This window comes from Scleropages formosus, chromosome 18, assembly GCF_900964775.1.
Source record: "Scleropages formosus chromosome 18, fSclFor1.1, whole genome shotgun sequence".
In the NCBI taxonomy this organism is placed as follows: Eukaryota; Metazoa; Chordata; class Actinopteri; order Osteoglossiformes; family Osteoglossidae; genus Scleropages; species Scleropages formosus.
The window spans coordinates 13,504,192-13,525,791 of record NC_041823.1 but is presented as its reverse complement, the minus strand read 5'-3'; the positions used below and the strand labels follow the sequence as shown (position 1 = coordinate 13,525,791).

General features: G+C 43.2%; 2 protein-coding genes across 4 annotated transcripts in view; one reads left to right on the top strand and one right to left on the bottom strand.

Moving 5' to 3' along the window:
- Positions 1-736: 736 nt before the first annotated feature.
- tmem106ba (transmembrane protein 106Ba) lies at positions 737-7,870 on the bottom strand. Of its 3 annotated transcripts, none has more exons than XM_029246082.1 (8): positions 7,469-7,870; positions 6,317-6,559; positions 5,513-5,576; positions 5,241-5,400; positions 4,429-4,569; positions 4,146-4,195; positions 3,987-4,040; positions 737-3,772 (listed from the first exon to the last, which is right to left on the bottom strand). In XM_029246082.1, exons 2-8 carry the CDS (start codon positions 6,510-6,512, stop codon positions 3,634-3,636), a joined length of 804 nt encoding a protein of 267 aa, XP_029101915.1. In that variant the 5' UTR covers positions 6,513-6,559; positions 7,469-7,870; the 3' UTR covers positions 737-3,633. The 3 variants fall into 3 exon arrangements, with proteins under 3 accessions (XP_029101915.1, XP_029101914.1, XP_018596130.2); XM_029246081.1 differs by having other exon boundaries at positions 6,317-6,535; XM_018740614.2 differs by having other exon boundaries at positions 6,317-6,530.
- Positions 7,871-18,083: 10,213 nt separating this feature from the next.
- thsd7ab (thrombospondin, type I, domain containing 7Ab) overlaps positions 18,084-21,600 on the top strand; it is a 91,626-nt gene continuing 88,109 nt past the window's right edge. The window contains exon 1 of the mRNA XM_029260070.1: positions 18,084-18,201. Within this exon, the coding sequence (XP_029115903.1) occupies positions 18,084-18,201 (118 nt within the window). The remainder of the gene's footprint in view (positions 18,202-21,600) is intronic.

Below are 21,600 nucleotides of genomic sequence, written 5' to 3'. Positions count from 1 at the left end.
TCAAGTCCTGTAAATAGCTGGGAGCAGTTCTATTGATGCCTTTGTAGACAATAACCAAGGTCTTGCATTTGATTCGGGCAGCTATAGGAAGCCAGTGCAGAGAAATGAGTAGAGGAGATAGATGGGAATGCTTTGGCAAATCAAACAACTCGTGCAGCAGCATTCTGTATCAGCTGTAGAGGTTTGATGGCAACAACAGGAAGGCCACACGAGAGAGGTGCAGTAGTGGAGACGGGAAGTCACCTTGGCCTGGACAAGTAGCTGGGCAGAGTCAATTGTGAGGTAGGGACGAATCTTACGAATATTATACAGGATGTATCTGCAGGACCGGGTTGTGGCTTCGATGTGCTGAGAGAAAGACTCTTAGCCAAGGAGGTAGGCAAAATGAGTGAGCTGCCCCATTTGATCGATAGATCGTGACAGGAGGACAGGGCAGCTGGGAGGCGAGGAATCTCTGTTTTGGAGAGGTTGAGTTGGAGATGGTGCTCAGACATCCATGAAGATATGTCCAACAGGCAGGCAGCAATGCGTGCGGAAATGTCTGACGCACCAGGTGGAAAGGAGAGGAAGAGCTAGGTATCAGCAGCATAGCAGTGGTATTTGAATCCATGGGAGGCTATAAGCGGGCCGAGGGAGGAGGTGTAAATCCAGAAGAGGACCCAATACCGAGCCCTGCGGGACACCGGTTGAGAGAGGCAGAGGAGAAAAACGAGAGCTCCGCCAGACCACTTGATAGGAGCTGTCAGAGAGGTAGGACTCAAACCATCTTAGTGCCGCACCTTTGATCCTAAGCTGACTACGAGAGGAGAGTAAAATCCGGTGGTTAACTGTGTCAAATGCTGCAGACAGATTGAGGAGGATGAGGACTGAGGAGAGGGGGCAGCTCTAGAGGCTTGGAAAGCATCAGACACTGCCAAAAGGGCCATCTCAGTGAAGTGACCAGCTTTGAAACCAGACCGATAACCATCAAGGAGATGGTTCCAGGTGAGGAAATCAGACGGTTGATCATAGGCTGCCCGCTCTAGAGTTTTAGACAGGAAGGAGAAGAGAGAGTAATATTATTAGTTTCGAAAAGCTTTTTGAAACCAAGGAAACTTAAATAAAACGTAGCCTAGATGTTAAAAATTACAAAGTGTTACATGCTGAAGTACATTTTTATGCAATAAACACAAGTGAAAACATTTGGTGTTTTTGGCTTAAAATGGGAAAAGTCTGGGTACTATATGAAGAAACATTTCAGAACTCCTCAAAAGATAAATTCTCTATGGTCTCAGAATTTAAAGGTACATTAAATATGAATAGGAGGTGTGGGTTCTTCAGGCTTTTCATGGAATAAGTGCTACTGAGCACAGTCCTGTTCACACATCCAGCATTCCATGAATTTACTTATACTGGTATGAAAGTCCACTTAGTATGTCATTAGCCTTCTTTATAGAATAACACAACATGGATCACCAGTACCAGTGTTACAAGTCCTACGCTTATAGTCAAGTGCAGGCCGCTCCAACACGTTACTGAAAAGTTCAGTAGGCCGCGCTGCAGAGGTATATGAGCAATTTAAATTCAAAAGCAGTATCAAAAATTTAGAGACCAATTAAATTAACAAGTTCGGTCAAATTTAAAGGGAGACTGAAAAAAAGCTAAATTTCTAAGCTGAAAATAGTGATGATGGATGGCAAGCTGTGCTTCATTCATTTTATGGCCCATACCAGCATGGGACTTCAGGCCTGGAAACCCTGGAGCTGGGATGAAAATGTCCACATGCCTCTGAACATTTGAGCCAGCAGGACCAAACCACCCCAAGCTGTACCATTCAATCAAAGTCAAGCATCATTTATTAAGTACCGTTAATTACATTTTCATGCTGGTAGGAAACACTCAAGCTGTAGAACAGTCAATCAGAAAAGGTCACAACGGACATCTGATTCACAGTGAGGGGCCCATAGGAAATAGGACATCTGAGGTCACACATCAGACCACTGAGGGAAGCCCTTGTACCGTAGTGGACCTTGCTGTTTTACCGCCATATTGTCACTAACCCCCTGCTAATCTACCACGTTCTGTACATCTTTCAAGGGAAACGCTAAAGTGCTATTTGAGAACCAACAGACTCACCTTTCACCATGGTGAACTGAAAGCCACTGCTTTCTTCAAATAAAACCCAGGCCATATTAAAAATGCCAGCACCACATGTTTCTGTTCAGATGTAATAGAATTCCAGCACAGTGTATGTCAAACAGCAACAGCAGTGAACATCTCAGAAATCTTTTCCGGTACAAACACGATTACAAATACATTAATGGTGGAAACATCTGTGCACATGTTGCTGTATGAAGGAAAAGAATCGATTGGCTGAAAGACAAGCTGATGCTGTTCCACTTCAGAGTCCTGTGGTTACACTGTTGTGCTGCCCCCCCACCAGGTGTACAAGATCGGGGGAGGGTTCCATCATACCCTGGGAGAGCCTCCAGGACCACACACTGTGCTTGAATCTCACCATTCTTTTTATGAATGAATGCAAGTCATTGTGAAGATGGTAAATTACAGTGTCGGGCCAGATGTGGATTATTTACCAATTAGTCCACATTGCAGTCGGCAGTGGATTTATAGAGACTTTCTTGCTAAAGAGTGGCTTTAGAAGAGTGCCATCCTCCCCAGCCCTGTTTTACACAATTTAAAAATGTTGGTTAGTTCATCGTAAACCCCAACTGTGGTGTGCAGTTACAATAATTGTCTGTTATACAGTCCATTCCCAGTCCCTTGAAAGTTTCCTAATAATTGATGACAATAAAATACCATAAAAATTCACATTTTCAGGCACTCACAACTCTTTCTTCAGTCATGATTTCCAAACTTTTACATCTCTCTATAACAGAATTCAAGTCAACCTGGATGAAAACAGAGCCAAGATTAGAATTTTGGGAGTATACAAAAACAGAATGACTGCCTAGATTTTCTAGTTTGGGTGCAGTGAACCAGAGCTCAACTCTGATAAGTTACAATGACAAAGAATAAGCATAGTATGAATCAAAGTGCTGACAATAATACAGATCTGCATTTTTCTTGTAAATAAATTCAACCCTCTGCATATCTTATGCTCAATACCAAAGATTCCCAACAGCAAAGAGCCTGAGAGTGAAACCCAGAGGACCCCCAGTGCTCCCTCTAGTGGCCCCTTTTCAAAGGACACCTTTCACTCAAATGGCCTTTTTATGACAAACACACTCAATGACAGCATTAGTAACAGAAACAGATTCGAGTAAGAACATATGGACCAGCTCGAAAATGCCCAAAAAAAAAAAAAAAAAGTTCATTTTACAATGACTTTGGAAAATTAATTAATTTCACTCTAACACTGGATTTGTTCTTATGAATTTCTTCAACAGTTGACTAAAGTGCTCGTTATTTTTAATGGCACGCTGGAAAACTATGCACGACAATAAAGATTATTTACACTAGCCATCCAAAAGAATACACTGATAATAGCACTGCTCATCTTTTACAATTATTGGCTTACAATTCAATTTTGGCAATATTTTTCCCTTGTATTAGTTAAGTGCAAAAGGACACAGTGTACCAGCTATACTACCTTCAAGTATTAACAATGGCGATAAATTGGGGGGGGGGGGGGGGCTATTTTGGAGGCTGCAGGATGTCAGACACCTTGTGGTTGCCACGCAAAGAGGTGGTGTTTCCCCCACAGTCCACGTACTGGTACATCTCCTGGGACACCTGTTCCGCATGCCCAAAATACGTAGTGGTAACGGTTACCCTGGAAACCGGAGAAAACAAACACAGATGTCATACATGTTCTCCATTTGATTTTCACTGCTGCTCACATGTTTCAATCAGTAGAGAACTGAGATATCAGTCTCTAGAGTTAAAACTGCTCCTTATCTTCAAACAAAGCAACAGCAGCACAGCGGGAAGAAAAAAAAAAATTAATTCCTTTTACCTGGGACACATTTCATTTCGTTCATACTTACTGCATCATGACTACAATATTGTGGACTTTAATGGTCTTCAAGGTGCAATAATCACTGAAAAGTAAAGTGAACACATAGTAAATTAGGAATTCAATGAATAATCAGAAAAAATGTGGTTTAGTAAGATCATCTCACAACTCAAAGAGATCAGATACTTACTACATGTAGCTCATCTCATCTGCTAAAGTGGTTGGGACCATATAGTCAATCTAGATGTGAAAAATTTAACAGCACTTCATCACTATCTCTTATCTCCATACAGTTAAGGATCTGCTATTAAGAATAAATTTAAGTAGACTACTTATTACCTGTATGGTGTATTGACAGAAATGGAAGTGATGAAATAGCAGTTGCTTTAACACAACACATGACCTGCTACTGATGCTGTCGCTGCTCTTCAATAAGCGTGTGAACCGGACACACGCGACTCAGTTCGGCTCACCTGGCGCATGTCCAGCGGCCTGATGGTAGTGACGTTGCTGAAGCGGGTCTTCCCAATGACAGTCCTGGAGAACTGCACTTGGGCTGTGATGTTGGCCACCTCCACCGAGTAGTAATTGTTGTTTGTGATGTTCAGCGTATTCTAGTGGAAGAACAAGAAAAACTAGACATTCGATTGGCGCAGAGGGCTGTCAGCGTTACACTGCTTTCCAACAAGTGGCACCACTGATTTACATTTATTCATTGAGCTGACGCTTTTCTCTAAAGTGACTTACAATGTTACACTACGTACAATTATTTACCCATTTATACAGCTGAGCGATTTAGGGTAAGTACCTTACTCAAGGGTACTACACCTGGAGGTGGGATTCAAACCTCTAACCTTTGGATACAAAGACAGCAGATGTAACTACTATGCTACCCGCTGTCCTGATTACAAGACCAGACAGAACCGGGCAATTCTTACAACTCTGACTGTAACGGACCGGCCGCCGGTTCAGTTTTGGCCGTGAAATTTCATTGTAATGCTGAACACTGCAGCGATTATCAAGAGTCTGCTTCGACAGTAAATGCCTGAACAAAAAGATGAAAATGTTTCCAAAACCTACAAAAAAAATTAATGAAAATAGAATTGGGGATGAATCTATACATCTCTTAGAGCGTTGGACATTTTGAGAGTGGGAAAATGCACAAACTTTTGTCACACGTTGGGTGGGGTGAGACATTCATCATAAACAAATATGAGGCATTAATGGGAGAAACCAGGTTTTAAATATTGCGCGGTGCAATAAGGCTGCAGCGGGACAAGCGTACTGTAACGTTGAGATACACGATCCGCTTGTCCTTGTCGTACGTGACGAAGGCAGACTTCACACCCACGTAGCTGACGTCGATGGTGCGAGGGAACAGGAAGAACACAGCCAGTCCGGACAGCAAGAGACACACGCTGACGGACGCCGTCACGTACAGCTTCCTGCAAGGGACCACGAAGCGCAGTCAAGACACCGCTCAGACCTGCTGCCCAAGAGAGGAGGACACACAGCACTTCCCTCATGCTTTACACAGGAGAGAAACACCGAACTTACGTCCTTCTGGGCCTGAGCCTCTGGTCACTGTACGGAATCAAAGCGACGAGCTGATTCTCTTGGCCTGCGCACACACACCATTTTTTAAAGAAATGAGTCCCATCTTATAGATCAGCTCGCAACTTACAAAACATACAAGCATTGCAAAATTCTTCAATAAAAAATTCCACCCATCTCTCTCTCATTTCACCACAACCTACATTCCTTTTGGACGACATCAGGCGATGCGGTCCGGTTGCTCTAACATTCTGGGCAAGGAAACGCATTTTAGTTCTGCGGTCGACACCGGCGGCGCCCTCCGCGAGCACAGGGTAACCAAAGCGTTTCACTTTCTCCTGCTAGAGGAATTAACACACGACCTGAAAAGCTGGAGAAGGTTCTGGAACTTAATGCTGTGCGATCGTACTTGTGGAATGTTGCCACCTTTTGCCCTTGTTTTATGTAGAAGTATTCATCTGCAATTCCTTCGTACTGTTTCTTTATCTATGTCGCTGTGACCCAGTGCCACTCTATTGTTAATAAATAAAGAATAATTAAAAAAAAAAAAAAAAAAAACTTTCACTCCTAGCCATTCGATCAGTTGGGTACATAGTTGGAGCAATTCAGACCAACTTGCTGAAGGGTTTTAGAGCAGGCTCCCTCCAGGGATGTGAGCAGCCAAGCTTCAAGGTGTAATTCTGTGACCTTTACCAGTACCACTACTAGTTACCATACATCATCGGGGCCGCGGTAACCAAGCAAGCTTGCCGCAGCGAGCCCTGTGCGGTTCTCCCGAAGGAGCTCAAGAAAAGGTGCTTGTCGTACCTCTCGGGATCCGACCCGTTCCCTGGCAAGTGGGGCACGTGACGCTGTCCCGGCCCGTGAACTCCACGTACGGAAACTGAGACACGTCGCCGCCCCTGGAGTCTTCGCCCTGCGAGTCGGCGTACTCGGGGCCAGAAGTCAGACCCTCGCGGGCCTCGTCCTTCTGCTTCGCCGAGACGGAGTGAGACTTCCCCATGATTCGTGCGGCTCACGGCTGGTCTCAAAACGGAAACAAGAACATCCCTGAGCAAAAAAATGCGACTTACCAGCACATCCTCCACATGCTCGGTGATGCTCAGCTATATTTAAGAAATTCTTAGGCCGTCACCGAGCGGTCATTTCCCCGCGTGCATTCGGCAGGCGCTTTTCTCCAAACAGTGACGTACAACTGAGGGTAAACAAAACCGCATTCGGACCAACAGCTGGAAATTGCCTACACGTATAATATATTAAAGCACAGCTTCCTTCAAATATAAATAACCATTTCATAGCACATATCCAGGCAGCTACCTATACAGCAATAAACCTGCTTCACTATTCCCTCGGGGTCTGTCCAAGAGATGGACCACGAGTCTGAAAATAGACGAGGCCACTTCTTCTTTATTTTCATTTCTCCACCAGGCTGCATCATCTGTAGCTGGGCACACATGTGATGTGTGCGGAGGTTTACTGTCCTGTGGTACACACTGCAGCGTGTCCGCACCAGTTCACGTGCTGCCCGGCCACACACACACACACACACACACACACACACACACACACACACACACACAAGGCCGACCGCCGGGATTTCGGGACTTGTAGCAAACGCTGCGACGAAACGAGCCCCACGCGAACCTGCCTGGGCTGAGCACACCAGGGGTGACCACCAACGAAGGATTCTGTAACATTTCTCATAATGATAACGAGCGCCATAATAAAAACGAGTTGAGCGTGCCGCGGATCAAATAAAAATTGATTCAGGGCAAAAGTCAAAGTGCAGCACGACCACGGTTCGATTCGAACATGATGATGATAGTGTGAGTGACAGCCGACCCGACCGCGCGCGCTGTGCGCGAGGCCTGGCCCTGCCTGGTGAGATACAGATGAGCGCACACACAGCATCATTCCCTCATCCCATGAGCCCCTGCACTAAACCGTTGCGCGCCTTACCTCCTTTCGTTCCGCTCAACCGGACACACGAGCCGACTTACTTAGAGGAAGAAACCTTATCGCTGTCGATCTGCCTACGCACTTGCACCTGCGCGCGCCTTGGTGACGCCCCCCCCTCACCGCGAGGGCCGACGTGCGATGACGTCACGTGCAACGCCGCACCGCGCTGTTAGGAAATGCGGCGGTAAGGTTTCCTTCTCGAGCTATTGGATACCAACGTCGACGGCGGCTCTTAGAGCTGCCATCACACGTGTGAATACTGTATGTATTTTACCTGAAACCATAGGCTAGGCAAGGAATATAATAATTTTATCAGGATATGAGCTGCCCCGTCATGCAGGACTTAACTGCGTGTTTATCGGCTGCCGGAGTCGTGAGGTGAATGAGCGCGAGACACGTATCGTACTGCTACTGCTGCTGGTCTGCGTCTGGTGGGCACGTCACGTGACGTGTGCTTTGAGAAAGATGTCTTGTTTTTCTATTAAAAATATAGTACTCATTTTTATTACCTAGTCTTCCACAAAAGAGCGCTGTCGCACAAATACACACTGACACTATACGTTAGAGCGACCGGTTCCCAACGCGTGTCTTTAGCAGGCTGTGCAGCCCAGGGGGCTCAGGCTGGCTCGAGAGAGTAATGAAGCACCAGCGCTACCTGCTGCGCTACCTACTGTGCGGGGTCGTTGACCTTTTGGGGCTGTAGGTATTGTTGGGAGACTAAGAATATTTAGCATTCATGATATATTGAAAAATTAAGGTGAAGGGTAACTTGGGTTTGCTTGAACGCTGGGCGCAAAAATCTATCTCCACTGCTAATATAAAATATAATATTACTTGCAACTACAAATGCAAATACTCACACGTTTAATACTTTTATTATGAAGGAAAGCCATCAGTTGACGTAAATGTAGTGTAAGTGTTTTTGCACTCTCTCACAGCGCCTGGATAGTGCGAGAAGAAGTGGGTTCGATCCCCGCTCAGTCTGTGTGGCGTTCACACGTTTTCCCTGTGTCTGCCTGGGTTTCTTCCGGGTGCTCCGGTTTCCTCACAGTCCAGAGACACGCTCTTCAGGTTCCCCCGTAGTGTGTGCCACTGATGGATGGATGAGTGACCCATTAGTGTATCTAGCAGTGTAAGTCACCTCGGTGAATGAGGTGTGTGGGCTAAAAAGACTACAGAAAGTTCATTGGAAGTCACTTTGGAGAAAAGTGCCTGCTAAATAAATAGATGTGTTTACTTGGCAAGTTTTAGGGCGTGCAGTGTTTCATCTGACCACACGATGGCAGTGTACCACCAGTACATTTTCCCCTTTGCGCTTGAAACTGTACAGTATTTTCTGTTGACGACAGTTTCGTTCCTCCTCCGTGCACAGAAAATGTAGGCCAATATCTACCTTAAAACAAATGTTCTTTATATATGAATAAATAAGTCAACTATGAAGAAAAATGCAAAAAAAAACCCTAATTAATATAATTGTATATGTTGCCTGATGTTAGCAGGATATTGCAGTCTCCAGGAGAACCCCTATCAACCTTAATTATGGTCCCAAAGGTGGAGCTTTGCGGTTTTGCACCCTCACATATAGATCACATATAGTATAGATCACCGCTTTTGCTGCTGAGCACTGTGATGCGAACCTTACTAGAAAATTGCAGCCAATGCAATGTATTTTTTTAACCATAGAGATATATCATGGCAATACAAATTTTTAAAAAAAAAAAAAAAAAAAAAAACTTGCCAGGTTTTGTACATTGCCACCTGACCTTCATTTGAGCTCACCAGCCTAAATTGGTCAGCGCTTGGCTTAGTGAATAGTGTCGAACTTGTGCTGTGGCAAAGGAATATTTAAAAATCTCTTTTTAAGGATGTTAATACTTTTTTTTTTTTCCAGCTCAGTTTAAATTAAACAAATGGTAACATTTAGAAGGAAAGTGTAAAGACATAATATCACATATTTATTTGTCTTTTACCGCAGTTATATGTCCTTAGTAGTTTTGGATAATTTTTAAACAAACACAAATTCTTAACATGTTTTTTCTTTTTCATGTTCACTTGACAAAGGAATAGAGCATATCCCAACGGTGCAATCTGTTTACGTGAAAAAAGCCATAACATCTAAATGGCAGTGAGGATAGATAGGCCATATTGCATTTCTTTGTTGTGTTGTTCTTTTATGTTTGGAATTAAACAGCTGTAAAGCTGCAAGTTTTCTTCCTCAGTTCAGCCCTCACAATGGAAATAAAGAACAAACAAATACCACATTAAACAGTTTATACTGAAATAAAGCTTTAGGTATATCAGACTGCACAATAGTTATGGGCATGGATTTGTGGGCAATAACCTGAAAGTTGCTGGGTCAAGTCCCAACCAGCTACTATTACTGTGTTACTTTTGAGCAAGGTACATACTCTGAATTTCACCAAGAAAATACCAGACTTTTTTATTAGAAGTTACTTTGAATAAGTCAGCTAAGAAACCAATTACTTTTAGTGCAACTGTTTATTTACACTGAATTGATGGTGCTTTAACTGGGGTCAGGGGGGTGCAGTGGGTTGGACTGGGTCCTGCTCTCTGGTGGGTCTGGGGTTCAAGTCCATCTTGGGGTGCCTTGCAATAGACTGGCATCCTGTCCTGGGTGTGTCCCCTCCCCCCTCCAGCCCTACACCCTGTGTTGCTGGGTTAGGGTCCGGCTCCCTGCAGCCCTGTATGGGACAAGCGGTTCAGACAGTGTGTGTGTGTGTGTGTGTGTGTGTGTGTGTGTGTGTGTGTGTGTGTGTTTATTGGGGTCATATAGACAGGCAGACAGACAGATACAAGGAGAGAGATATTTGGGCAAGTATAAAAGAGTGAAAGAAAAAGTGTGCAAATAAATACAAGTAAAAAAAGTAGCACTGACAGCTCAGTACCTCTTGGGTAATAAGAGGTTAGTACCCCCCAATTGCTGGATGTCTCATTATAGGGCTTCATGGCCATTGACAGGGATGACCTCAAGTAGCACTCCCTAGAACAACACAAGCGAGTCTATTTCTGGAAAGTACTTTTCTGTTAACCAGGGTGGCATACAGACAGTGAAAATCTTGTCCATGATGGAAAGGAGTTTGTTTGGAGTCCTTCTCTGTACTTCCTCCTCCAGGGTCCAGCCCAACTCCCAGGACTGAGCCAGCCTTCCTGATTAGTTCATTCCTACTGCTGCCATCATCTGTAGTAATGCCTTTGCCCCATGGTAAAACTGCACAGAAGACTGCACCCGCTGTAACAGACTGATAGAACATCTGCCACAGTGACCTGAATACTCCAAAAGATCTGAGTCTCCTCAGAAGGTAAAGGTGACTCTAGGCCTTCTTTAAAAGATCCTCAGTGGTGTTAGACAACTCTAGCTTGTCATCCACATGCATCCCCGGGTACTTGCATGACCAATTCTTCTCCATCAATGGTTCCTGAACACAGTGGACCCTTGGATCTCCTAAAGTCCAACTCCATCTTGTTTCCAATATGTGAAGTCAGAGCAACCAGCCAAAAGTCGTTTAATGTTGATGGTCACCATTTCTTGGGTACTGGAACCAAACAAAATGTTTTACACATCTCTGGGACCTTTTCCAGGCTCTGGCTCAGACTGAACTATGCTGGAAAACTCCATATAGTTGTTTTCCACGCATCTTCAGCACCCTTGGACAAATGCCACCAGGCCCTGAAGCTTTTCCCTGGTGAAGTCTCCTCAGCTCTTACCTAAGCTAGTTGGCAGTGAAAAACAGTCCTGGCTAGCTGGATAGTGGTAGGAGGGGGAGTGATGACAGCTGAGAAGACTGTAGCGCTGAGGTGTGATTCACCAAAGTGGGGGAGGCCTGGAGGCCACAGCAGAAAAAAATTGCTCTGAGTTGGAGTGCGTTCACTTGCAAGTGGGAAGGGGCAATGCCAGCAGAGGGAGGGGATATGCAGATGTGTGAACTGAAGGAAAGGGTACTCTGGTAGCATGCAATGTCCAGGGGTGCAAGTTAGTGTTCTGAAGAGGTGATGAGTGGAGAGCCCTTTGCCAAACTGTGATGTACTTTACATTTATTGTTTAGCAGATGCTTTTCCCCAAAGCAATTTTCACTGAACTCTATGAAGCGTTATCAGTCCACACACCTTATTCGCCGTGGTGACTTACACTGCTAGATACACTACTTACACTGTGTCACTCATCCATACATCAGTGGAACACACTCTCTCTGTCGCTCACACACTATGGGGGAACCTGAACAGCATGTCTTTGGACTGCAAGAGGAAACCCACGTAGACACAGGGAGAACATGCAAACTCCACACAAACTGAGCAGGGATCGAATCTATGTCCTCCCGCACCATCTGGCTGCTGTGAGACAGCAATGCTACTCCCTATGCCACCGTGCCGCCCACACTTCCACATCTCCAGGTACTCCTTCGTCTGTTTTGTAAACAGTTTTCCATCTCAGTTATAATCATTTCTGTAGTTTTTCTTTGTTTTTTTTTTAAATGGTCCCCCAGGTATCTCCTCTTTTAAGAAATATGCCCTGGCTCACTTAATTGTGGGCATAATATTATTTTACACCTCTGCACATCTTCCAGTAGTTTGTTGAAGTAATATCTCTTGAATTCATTTCACAAGTGCTCACGTTTTGCGCTCTTCAGCGTGCTTAATGTTGTTTAGTTGCTTTAAACGTCGTGCGAAAATGTTGTCAATTGAGAAAACAACGTCTCGTTCTCCCTCTTCTGATTTCATAGTAAATACTTTCTCCTTGCAAAAATTCTTTCTCCTGACTCAAAAACTGAAACATTTCGTTCCATCGGACTGTCTCCTTCCTCTGCTCCACACCTAATTCCATTTTGAAAGCTCTCTCTTTCCCTTTTCTTTCTCCTTTTTCCTTGGAGAGATGTTGCCGTTTGCCACTGGGATTGCAGATGCATGGCGGTATTTCTCTGCCAGCAGAAAAGCACTCTCAAGTGTTTTTTTCAGAGGGCCGACACTTCTTTTTGAAGCACTGAATCACGCACATAGTGAAGTGTTAATGTGTATGCTGTTTCAGTCATTCAGCATACTGGAAGCTGTGTTAAGCGAGTGGCTGCTGCCTATTTGCGTATGTTATAACTCAATTTAAAAAAAAAAAATGCAATGTCGTTAGATACGACCCTTGACTTGCAGTGCATTTTATAGTTTATTTTGAATATATTGAAAAGGTTTTCCAGTACCACTATATTCCACAGAATAGGGAAATAGAATCAGCATTTAAAACTTTAGTGAAAATCTTTTCTGGTGGCTGGGAATTTACATTTATCTGATGCTTTTCTTCACATTGGCTTACAACATTTTAGCCATTTATACAGCCAGGTAATTTCACTTGAGCAATTTTGGGTATGTACCTTGCTCACGGGTACTACAGCTGAAGGTGAGATTCGAATCTGCAACCTTTGGATCCAAAGGCGGCAACTTTTACTGTTATGCTACCAGCTGTGCTGTCTGTTTGAATCTGTCTCAGTCTCTGTGGGAATTTATTGTTCTCCCTGTGTTTGCATGGGTTTGCTGCTGTTACTTAGTGTGTGCATTTATGTGAATTTGTGTGTGTGTGTGTGTGTTATTGCTCTGCAATGGACAGGCATCCTGTTGTGGGTGTACCCTGCCTTGTGCCGTGTTTCCGTAATAGCTTTCGGAGCACCGCAACCTTGCATTAGGAATGTGGGTGTTCTGTCCAGGTTAGCCAAGTAATGAGGTGAATGTGAGTTCGGTGTAGAGCCACAAAGTTTTATTTTCTTCAGCAAATGTCCCAGTGCTCTGTTTACAGGAGCATATATCCCAGCACTGACAATACACAAATGTAAGACTTTCACTGGTGAATAACAGCCGTCTTAACAGCGGTACTTTTCACTTGGTCTCTCCTCCATCGATCCCTTCTGTACCTTTCAATGAAGAACCAATATACAGCAGGCTGTAGCTAACATTAAAAGTATCAACTTTACATTTAAAAGTACAACAAAGAACTCACAGTGGTTGAAACCACTTGTCCCAAGCGGGGTCGCAGCAAACTGGAGCCTAACCTGGCAACGCAGGGTATAAGGCTGCAGGGGGAGGGGATGCAGCCAGGATGGGGTGCCAATCCGTCGCAAGGCACCCCAAGCAGGACTCGAACCCTAGAGCCACCAGAGAGCAGGACGTGGCCAAACCCATTGCACCACCGCTCCTCCACTTCACAACCAAGAACTATTAAATAATTTTACAAACAGTATTTCATCCATCTGCAACTTAGTTCAGGTAACAATCTATTTTTACCATCTATTTCAAATGGAGGGGGTGCGGTGGCGCAGTGGGTTGGACCGTAGTCCTGCTGTCCGGTGGGTCTGGGGTTCGAGTCCCTCTTGGGGTGCCTTGCGGCGGACTGGCGTCCCGTCCTGGGTGTGTCCCCTTCCCCCTCTGGCCTTACGCCCTGTGTTGCCGGGTAGGCTCTGGTTCCCCGTGACCCCGTAAGGGACAAGCGGTTCTGAAAGTGTGTGTGTGTGTGTGTGTGTATTTCAAATGGACTATGCCTAATACTATTTAAAGAACTCAAACTCCCATAATTCCCCCCTTTCCATCTTGTTTACAGTTTAAATTTTTACCCAAGGTAAACATCTGTTTGTTTCTCTCTATAAAAACTCATATCTAGACATTTCCACAATTAAAATATACATATTATGTAACATGATAGCATTATACATTTTCTATTCCATTCCATTCTCTTTTACATATTCTTAAAAACAATATAACCTTTGATACATGTATGGAACAACTGCTCCGTTGGAGTTGTTGATAGTGAATGATTGAATGAATGAAAACCATGTTAGTCATGATTTCAAGATGCATGTAACATTTGCAAATGAGTTGTCATTGTCTTCTATAGGTAGGAAAAGTACTGTACTATTGCAGTAGATACTGTAGTAATACTGTACTGCAGCAGTACTGTACTAATGTGATGCAGTTTTCACATGGACTTGCAATCAGAAGGTTGAAGCTGTGTTCCCTGCTCCTTCTACAGTTGCTTGGATAGTTCCATTTAAGTCGCACAGAAACGGGTTGACTCATTGCAAAGATTTTTTCGATGACTAGCCCTAATAAAAAGAGGCAAGAGTATCTTACGTCCTGCGAGTCCCTTAACTGCATGTATCTAGTAGTAATTTTAGTTTCCTTTCTAAGGTTTTGGAACGATAAGATGACCGGCCACAAGATCTCAGGTGTTGCTATAGAAATGCAGCCTCTACGGTGACGTTTACAGTGACGCACACTTCTCCGCAAATGTGCTAGTAGCATGGACAGTTGTGACTGTGTTAGTGGGTGGTTTGTATAAGTATGGCTTTGGACACTTTTAAGCTGCATAAAATACAGAGTAAATATATACAGTATTTTTATAAATGCATTGAACATTCAAGCTAGTTACAGTGTGTGTATATATGTATCCCTCAGTGGTATCATACCCTTGAGGGATCCATATATACACACACTGTAATGGACTTAAAGGTAAATTTGTCTTGTTGTGATGTCACTGGCCGTCCGACAGAGATGACAGCAAAACTGGTTCTGATCTGATGCATTTGGCAGAAATAGTAGTCCTACAGCTGATAGGCAAAAATGAAAGCTCTCAGTTAAAATAGAGATAAATTCTGATAAGTATCAAATTTCCGAGGCCAAATGCGGGATACCATCCTGCATAGAAAGGACTGTGATGTTGGACTTTACACATGAATTTATGTGAATGTGATTGTAATTTGCTAATTGCACTTAGATGTATATTTACATTCACACCTACAGAAATAAAAAGTAAAAACGTGTACCTTAACCGTACAACTTAAATTCCAGAGCTTTTATCGGTCAGGGGTTTATTGAAGTCCCAATATTGAGGGAGTTTAAAGATGGTTGGGCCATAAAGAGTTAATTCTCTCAAAATTTGCGGGCCTTCGAGAATGAGTCGTTAACAGTTTTCAGCGGTGAAAGGTTACTCTCACAATGTGAGAGGATTCCGTTTTCAGAGTATTTCCTCAGGCCAGTGCGGTATGCAGTGGACTCACAGTTGCGCTCGCAAATAAATTCGATCAAGTGAGCGGAAACAGGGGCTTCTTCATCCGACGTGACGGGAAAGCAGCGGCTTCCCAGCAAGATGCCTGAACGAAGCTGCCTGCACGTCTCAGATAACGCGGCGGGGGAACATCTCACCTCTTCAGGTGTCAGCTTTCCGACAATCGCATGCCGCTCTGTAGCGCTGAATTACCGTGCCAAGGTGGGGGGGGGCAACGGTGTGTGTGGGGGGACTAGGCTAAGGAGGCCAACACTAGATATGGAAGGAGGAACATCACAGGTAACAAAGCCTCGCTTTCCCCTTCCACCTCTCTCATACATGGCGCTCCTCGTACTCGAGCTTAAGAGGCCCAGAACTTTCCGTGTCAGCAGTGCCGTGCCGACCATTCTGCCCTGTCCGGTTATCTCCTGCCAAAGGATTCGGTTTGAAGTGTTCCACGTCAACTCTTTAAGGTGTCGGGGCAGAAGCTGAAAACCGAAAGCCTCTGTGCCCACTTGACATACGGCACATGATAAGACTCGTTCAGTGGAGAATAGTATCCCTCAAAGCATCCGCTTTCAAGACCCCCTGCAGACCTGCGCCTGGGAACCATGGAAAATGTTCTTCTTGAATTTGTAATTTCGGTTTAAACGGAAGTCTGTATTAAGAATGTGCTGTAAGTTTGTTGAGTCAGATATAGAGAATATATTGTGTATCGCATTTAGTCGGGAAAAGGTAGATGCAGAGAATGTATTATAAGATATAAATTTCTTCAGTGGGAATAGAATACAATTTTAACAGTCAGAATATATTTAAAACAATATATTTATGGTCATATCTATTTAATGAAATACCTGGGTACATTTTACACTTACTTCTATGCCTTGTTGGTGCGGTATAAATACCACGTTAAACATGGTTTTGTCAAATCAATACATTCCTCCTAATTTTTGCATTACTCTGAAAGCTGTCGTTTTTCATTTGTACTCCCCATTCAGCATTCCTTCTCTGGCCTGGCCAAGTGTGACCCTTAGTGTGTAAAGAACTGTCTTATGAGGATTAAAGTGTTCAAGTGACATGATGAGCTGGATGTGGTGTTGCAAGGAAGTGCATGCCTTAGTGTGTGGTGTGCCAGGGGATTAAAATCCATATATGGCAGAACAATTTTCTGCCGTTAAGGAGAAAAAAATACATTTGTCTTAACTGAAATTCAAATGTGCTCAAATACACTAGTCTTTGGCATTTTGCTTTTAACGAATGTTGTTTCTTTTCTTTCTGACTAAAAATGTATTCTTTCAAATTTACAAAGAAGGCATTTTATGAGCAGGTGGCTTTATTGTTTATAACCTGTTCTTGGCTATAGTCAGTGACTCTGTGACTGTGAACTTGTGTTCTTAGCTGTGATTTGGCACCTCACTTCTCGTGAGACCGACCACATGCCTCAGTGCTCCGACAGTATGCATCTGGTAGGTACTTCCCAGTATGTACAGTGAAATATATTCCCTGGACCAAAATCAGTTGACTAAGTGTTATGCCAAAAATAATTCCACCCTATTATGTAGAAAAGACTAAGCTGAATAAAATCAGAGTGAAATCCTTAATTAAATATATATAGCTGTTGTTTTCTTTATACCCATTTGTATAGTTAGGACTAATGCCCATTTCTTTATTTGATTATGCAATTGTAATATTAACAATATTGCCCAGAAAGGCAAGGGGGGTGCAGTCATAACAGTCTAATATTATTTGTCTTATGTTTCATTAACATTTGTTGTTCATGGGGATGTGGTGGCACAGCGGGTTCAGCTGGTCCCTTCCCTGTGGTGGGTCTGGGGTTCGAGCCCTGCGTGGGGTGCCTTGCGACAGACTGGCATCCCGTCCAGGGTGCGTCCCCTCCCCCTTCCACCTTGCGTTGTCAGGCAGGGCTCCGGCTCTGTGTGACTCAGCCTGGGATGAGCGCTTGTTGCCAATGGATGGATTTCTCATTCATTGAGGCCGTTTTGTAATTTATTTAACTGACTGTGAGAACTATTTTAATGCACATTTTAAAGTATTAAAGAGTTTTAGGTTAACTTTTATAATCATATTTTTGTCTCCAAAAGACATCCTTGATTGACTGTGGTCAGTTACTTGGCCTTCTTATACAGCAAATTGAATTAATCTTTTTTTTTTAGATTAAAGCCAAAATTGGATCAGGATGAGGACCTATTTCGGTCTGCAGTCTGTTGACAGCAACAGTAGTTAGTAGTGTGAATCTTGGAGTTTTAGGAGCCTTGTCTGTTGTTTACTTTGGGATGAATAAGAGTTCTGTGAGTGTTTTCAGATGATTAAGCTTAATTTTTTTTGGGTTTAGTGTTATTTTTATACAGATTCTCTCGCTCCCTGTAGGGGGACGTGCCTCAGAGAAGGGTTTTAATTACATTCCCTCCATCCGCTCTAATCTCCCAAGCAACCATTTAATTTATCAGATTGTTGGTTGGATGGAAGATGACCACGGAAGTGACCGGGGCAGTGGCAGCACACGGCCCTTGATTAGGTCATTACTGGTAAGCCTGACCTCTGTGATGACATTGTGGCACCATGGAGAGCATCTCAGCACTCACCCTGAGTGGGGGTACCAACATCAAGTCTGGCTGTGCCTTTTTCTGCCATACGCCCTCTGTTTCCAAGTCTGAACTGGAACCCCGATCTCCACCAGGTTGTCATGGCTATAATATCTGCTGTATGTGGGCCTTCTCTGACACTTGAGGTAAAACCTTGTCTATTGGCAGTGAGTGGTTAAAACAGTTACACTCAGATATTTTGCATTCCCCGCTGATCTTCAGGGATTGCCTGGTACAACAGCTGAGGTCACCGGGGGTAGTAAAGGCTGACGTGACTAGATTTGGACATTTCCTGTGATATCGCTTGGTTAAAGAAGAGTAGCAGAAGGTAAAAGGTGATTGCGGTCTTAACTCTGGAGAGGCTGACATTTCCTCCCATCATGTTGTTCTTCGTGTGTTGCCGAGAAACACATATCTCCTGTAGCTGGAATAGAATAGGCCTGCTAGCAATATTAAGATAAACGTCCACATGCACGCATATAAATATACGGACCAGAACGTATTACACCATAATTGTTATATCATCTCATATTTTACTCTATGCATTATAATATATTCCAATGCTTTTAATTCAAAATAATATTCTGTTATATATCGCCATTTAAGTATTGTAACAGTATAATAATATTTAACTTACTTGTTTTCAGTGTTTCTAATCTTCAGCGATGCTTTTGGGCACTATGTCTATCTTAGATTCATTTAAATTTGCTGATGTGTTACCCTTAAGAACTTTTTTTTTAAGATTTTCTTTTCTGATGTATGGAAGATCTGATTGTATAAAGTCTAATTATGCGCGGGCTAATTGTCCTAATTACTTTGTGTCTAGACAGAGCTGGCTTATTGTTTCAAATGTTAAATGTCTCTGTCCAATTAGTGTAATGTTAATTTGATTTGCATTACATTGCGGTGTCCGATTGTGCATTGGAGGTGCCCATTAGCAGTGCCGCTGCAGCGATCAGTTTGAACAAAGTGTAATCCAGCTTTCTCCAGGATTACCACTGCCCATGGTCCAGGGTCTGCAATCCCTGACATGTGTCAGTTTACAGAATACACTTTAATATGTATGCCTTATTTAGGACAGCTCGCTTTCCTTTGGAGTTTATCCAGGACGAACGGCGGGACAGCCATGTTAACATCTGGCCACCACATCCACACCCCCATGATGCAGACCTGAATCCCGATTTAACCTTGCCAGCTGTCTTATCTAATAGCTGTGTAAAGGAGATGTCATCCCTCACCTGATTGGTCCTTTGAGGCCTAAAGAAATATGTGAATGCAACAGAAATATTGAAGGCTTAGAAAAACCGGACACGCAGATGGCCAGACTTTTGGAATCCCATCCAGGGTGTATCCGAACCAGCCTGTTGTGACCCAGACTTGGACAAGCGGTTAATGAAAGTGAGCAAGTGAACGTGAAAAAACTGCAGTACATGAGTGATTTTCGTGGTTCATCATCTTCCCCGACAAACTTAAAAAATCTGGATTTTTATGTGATTCTCAGTCTGATCTATCGACAAGGAGGAAAGTCAAAAGCATCAGTACACATGCTATGATGACACTGTAGTATATGTAATGTGTTCCATAATGAAAGCTCAGTCACACAAGCTCACAATATACATTTAATATTAGAAATGTTAGTGGTTCTTGTTTTTTTTTTTTTTTTTTTTTTTTAAATGAAATCATAACTTTCTGTAAGTAATAAAAGCGTATTTATGCAAGATATTTTGCTAGATACCAGAGCTGAGGTGTACTAGACCTTTGTGCATTTTGCCGTTTCAGTGATTTTTGAGTGGAAATGTATAATAATGCACCCTTTTTGCTAGGACAGAAATGGTTCAATAAAAATACCCTATTCTATCCAAGAATAAAAATGTAAATATTTTTAAGTTCAATTTTAGTTTGTCAATTTATCTCTGTTTAAAATCAATTTGCATATCATTTTTATCTAAAACGGTGGCATAGTAGCACAATGGGTAGAGCTGGTGCTTCATGGCTCCAGGGGGTTTGAATCCAGCTCAGTCTGTGAGGAGTTACCTCCTCCTCCTTGTGTTCACGTTGGTTTCCTGCTGCAGCCCAAAGACATGTGTTTCAGGTGAACTGGTGCCCCTACCCTAAACTTCCCTTAGTATGTGTATGTGTGAGGGGCTGAGTGTATGTGTGTGGCTGTCCTGTGATGGATACCCTACCTTATGCGTAATGTTCCTGGAATAGACTCCACAACACTGTGACCCTGCATTGGACAAGGGATTAATGATATCGGATCGATAGATGGATGGTTTTTCACAGCAAAATAACACAAAACTCTAAAAAGATGTACAGCTTGTACAGCTCACATTGTAAGTTGCTTGTATAATAGTGTCTTCTGGTATGAATTTGAATTATGGATAAAATGTGTAAATGTAATCTAAATGAATGGCAATATTTTGAGATATACTCTACCTCTTAAAGTACAGCTGTGACAATATAAATCCATCAAGGGTTTCAGTTAAGTGTATTTTAGGTGCATTTTTTCCCTTTTCTGGAGAAGCAGGTCCTGTTAAAAATCTGTTATAAGAGTATAAAGCTTTTATGTGGACCGGTGCCCTGGTTAGCATAATTGGTTTTGCTCTTGGTCACTTCAGATGAGGTCAGCAGTTGTTTTTGAGTGGATGGAATTTGCTTTTAATCCCCTCCTTTTTGGTGGGGGGCTTATTCAGGTCTGCTTCCATGGGCATGGAAGAGTGGCTAAGGTGGTTTCTTGACTTTTCACCCTCAGCTTCATGCTCCTGGCACAGCTCCTGGCAGTGGTATGCTTAGAAACTGAAGAAATGATTCTATGACTCTTTTAGCATCTCGAACCTTGGTAATACAATATTTTAGCTGAGTTATGATGATACTGTAAAAAAGTACGCACAATGCACCAAGCACACCTGAATGATTGCTCATTGTCCCGCCTGGGGTACAAGAATTTGATGTAGCTTCCAGATCTTGTTCAAACTTAAAATAAAGAATTTTCTTAATTTTGGTCAGAATCCAAAATTTAAAAGAAAAGCTAAGGCAGAAAATGATATATCTGAATATTAACCTAACGCTAGAGGTGGATAATAAGCATTTGTAGCAGAAGGATGTTGCTTCCACTAGCCTCAGCGTGCTATGAGCTATTCCTGGGCCAAGAACAGTTTCAGTAGATTTAGTAGTTTTTCATTGCCGTGGGGGATACCTGAGACAGCTGTTTGGAAAAAAAGACATATGGGGCTTATTTCTCGTAACGTGGTGTTTAATCAGTTCTACAATATTGCAGTCGAAAGATCAAATTATATTTTTGTTCACAGTCAAACAGTATGGTGCAATGTGTTGAGCAGTGCTTTTTAGCGTAGGCATAATAACATAAATCAACCGTGACAGCTGCTTCTTTTATACAGAGCACAATGCGTGGTTGGGTCCTGCAGGTCCTTAACACACCTTCTGCAAATGGGTTGGAGGAGGCTAATAGTGCCTCTTATTTGGTAGATGGG

What these genes read in the sequence shown, in the direction of transcription:
- tmem106ba (XM_029246082.1), bottom strand. Translation starts at nt 6,512, where the DNA reads ATGGGGAAGTCTCACTCCGTCTCGGCGAAGCAGAAGGACGAGGCCCGC. An exon ending in AGGCTCAGGCCCAGAAGGAC is followed by an intron (nt 5,401 to 5,512) that starts GTAAGTTCGGTG and finishes GGTCCCTTGCAG; the next exon opens with GAAGCTGTACGTGACGGCGT. An exon ending in TCGTGTATCTCAACGTTACA is followed by an intron (nt 4,570 to 5,240) that starts GTACGCTTGTCC and finishes TTCTTCCACTAG; the next exon opens with AATACGCTGAACATCACAAA.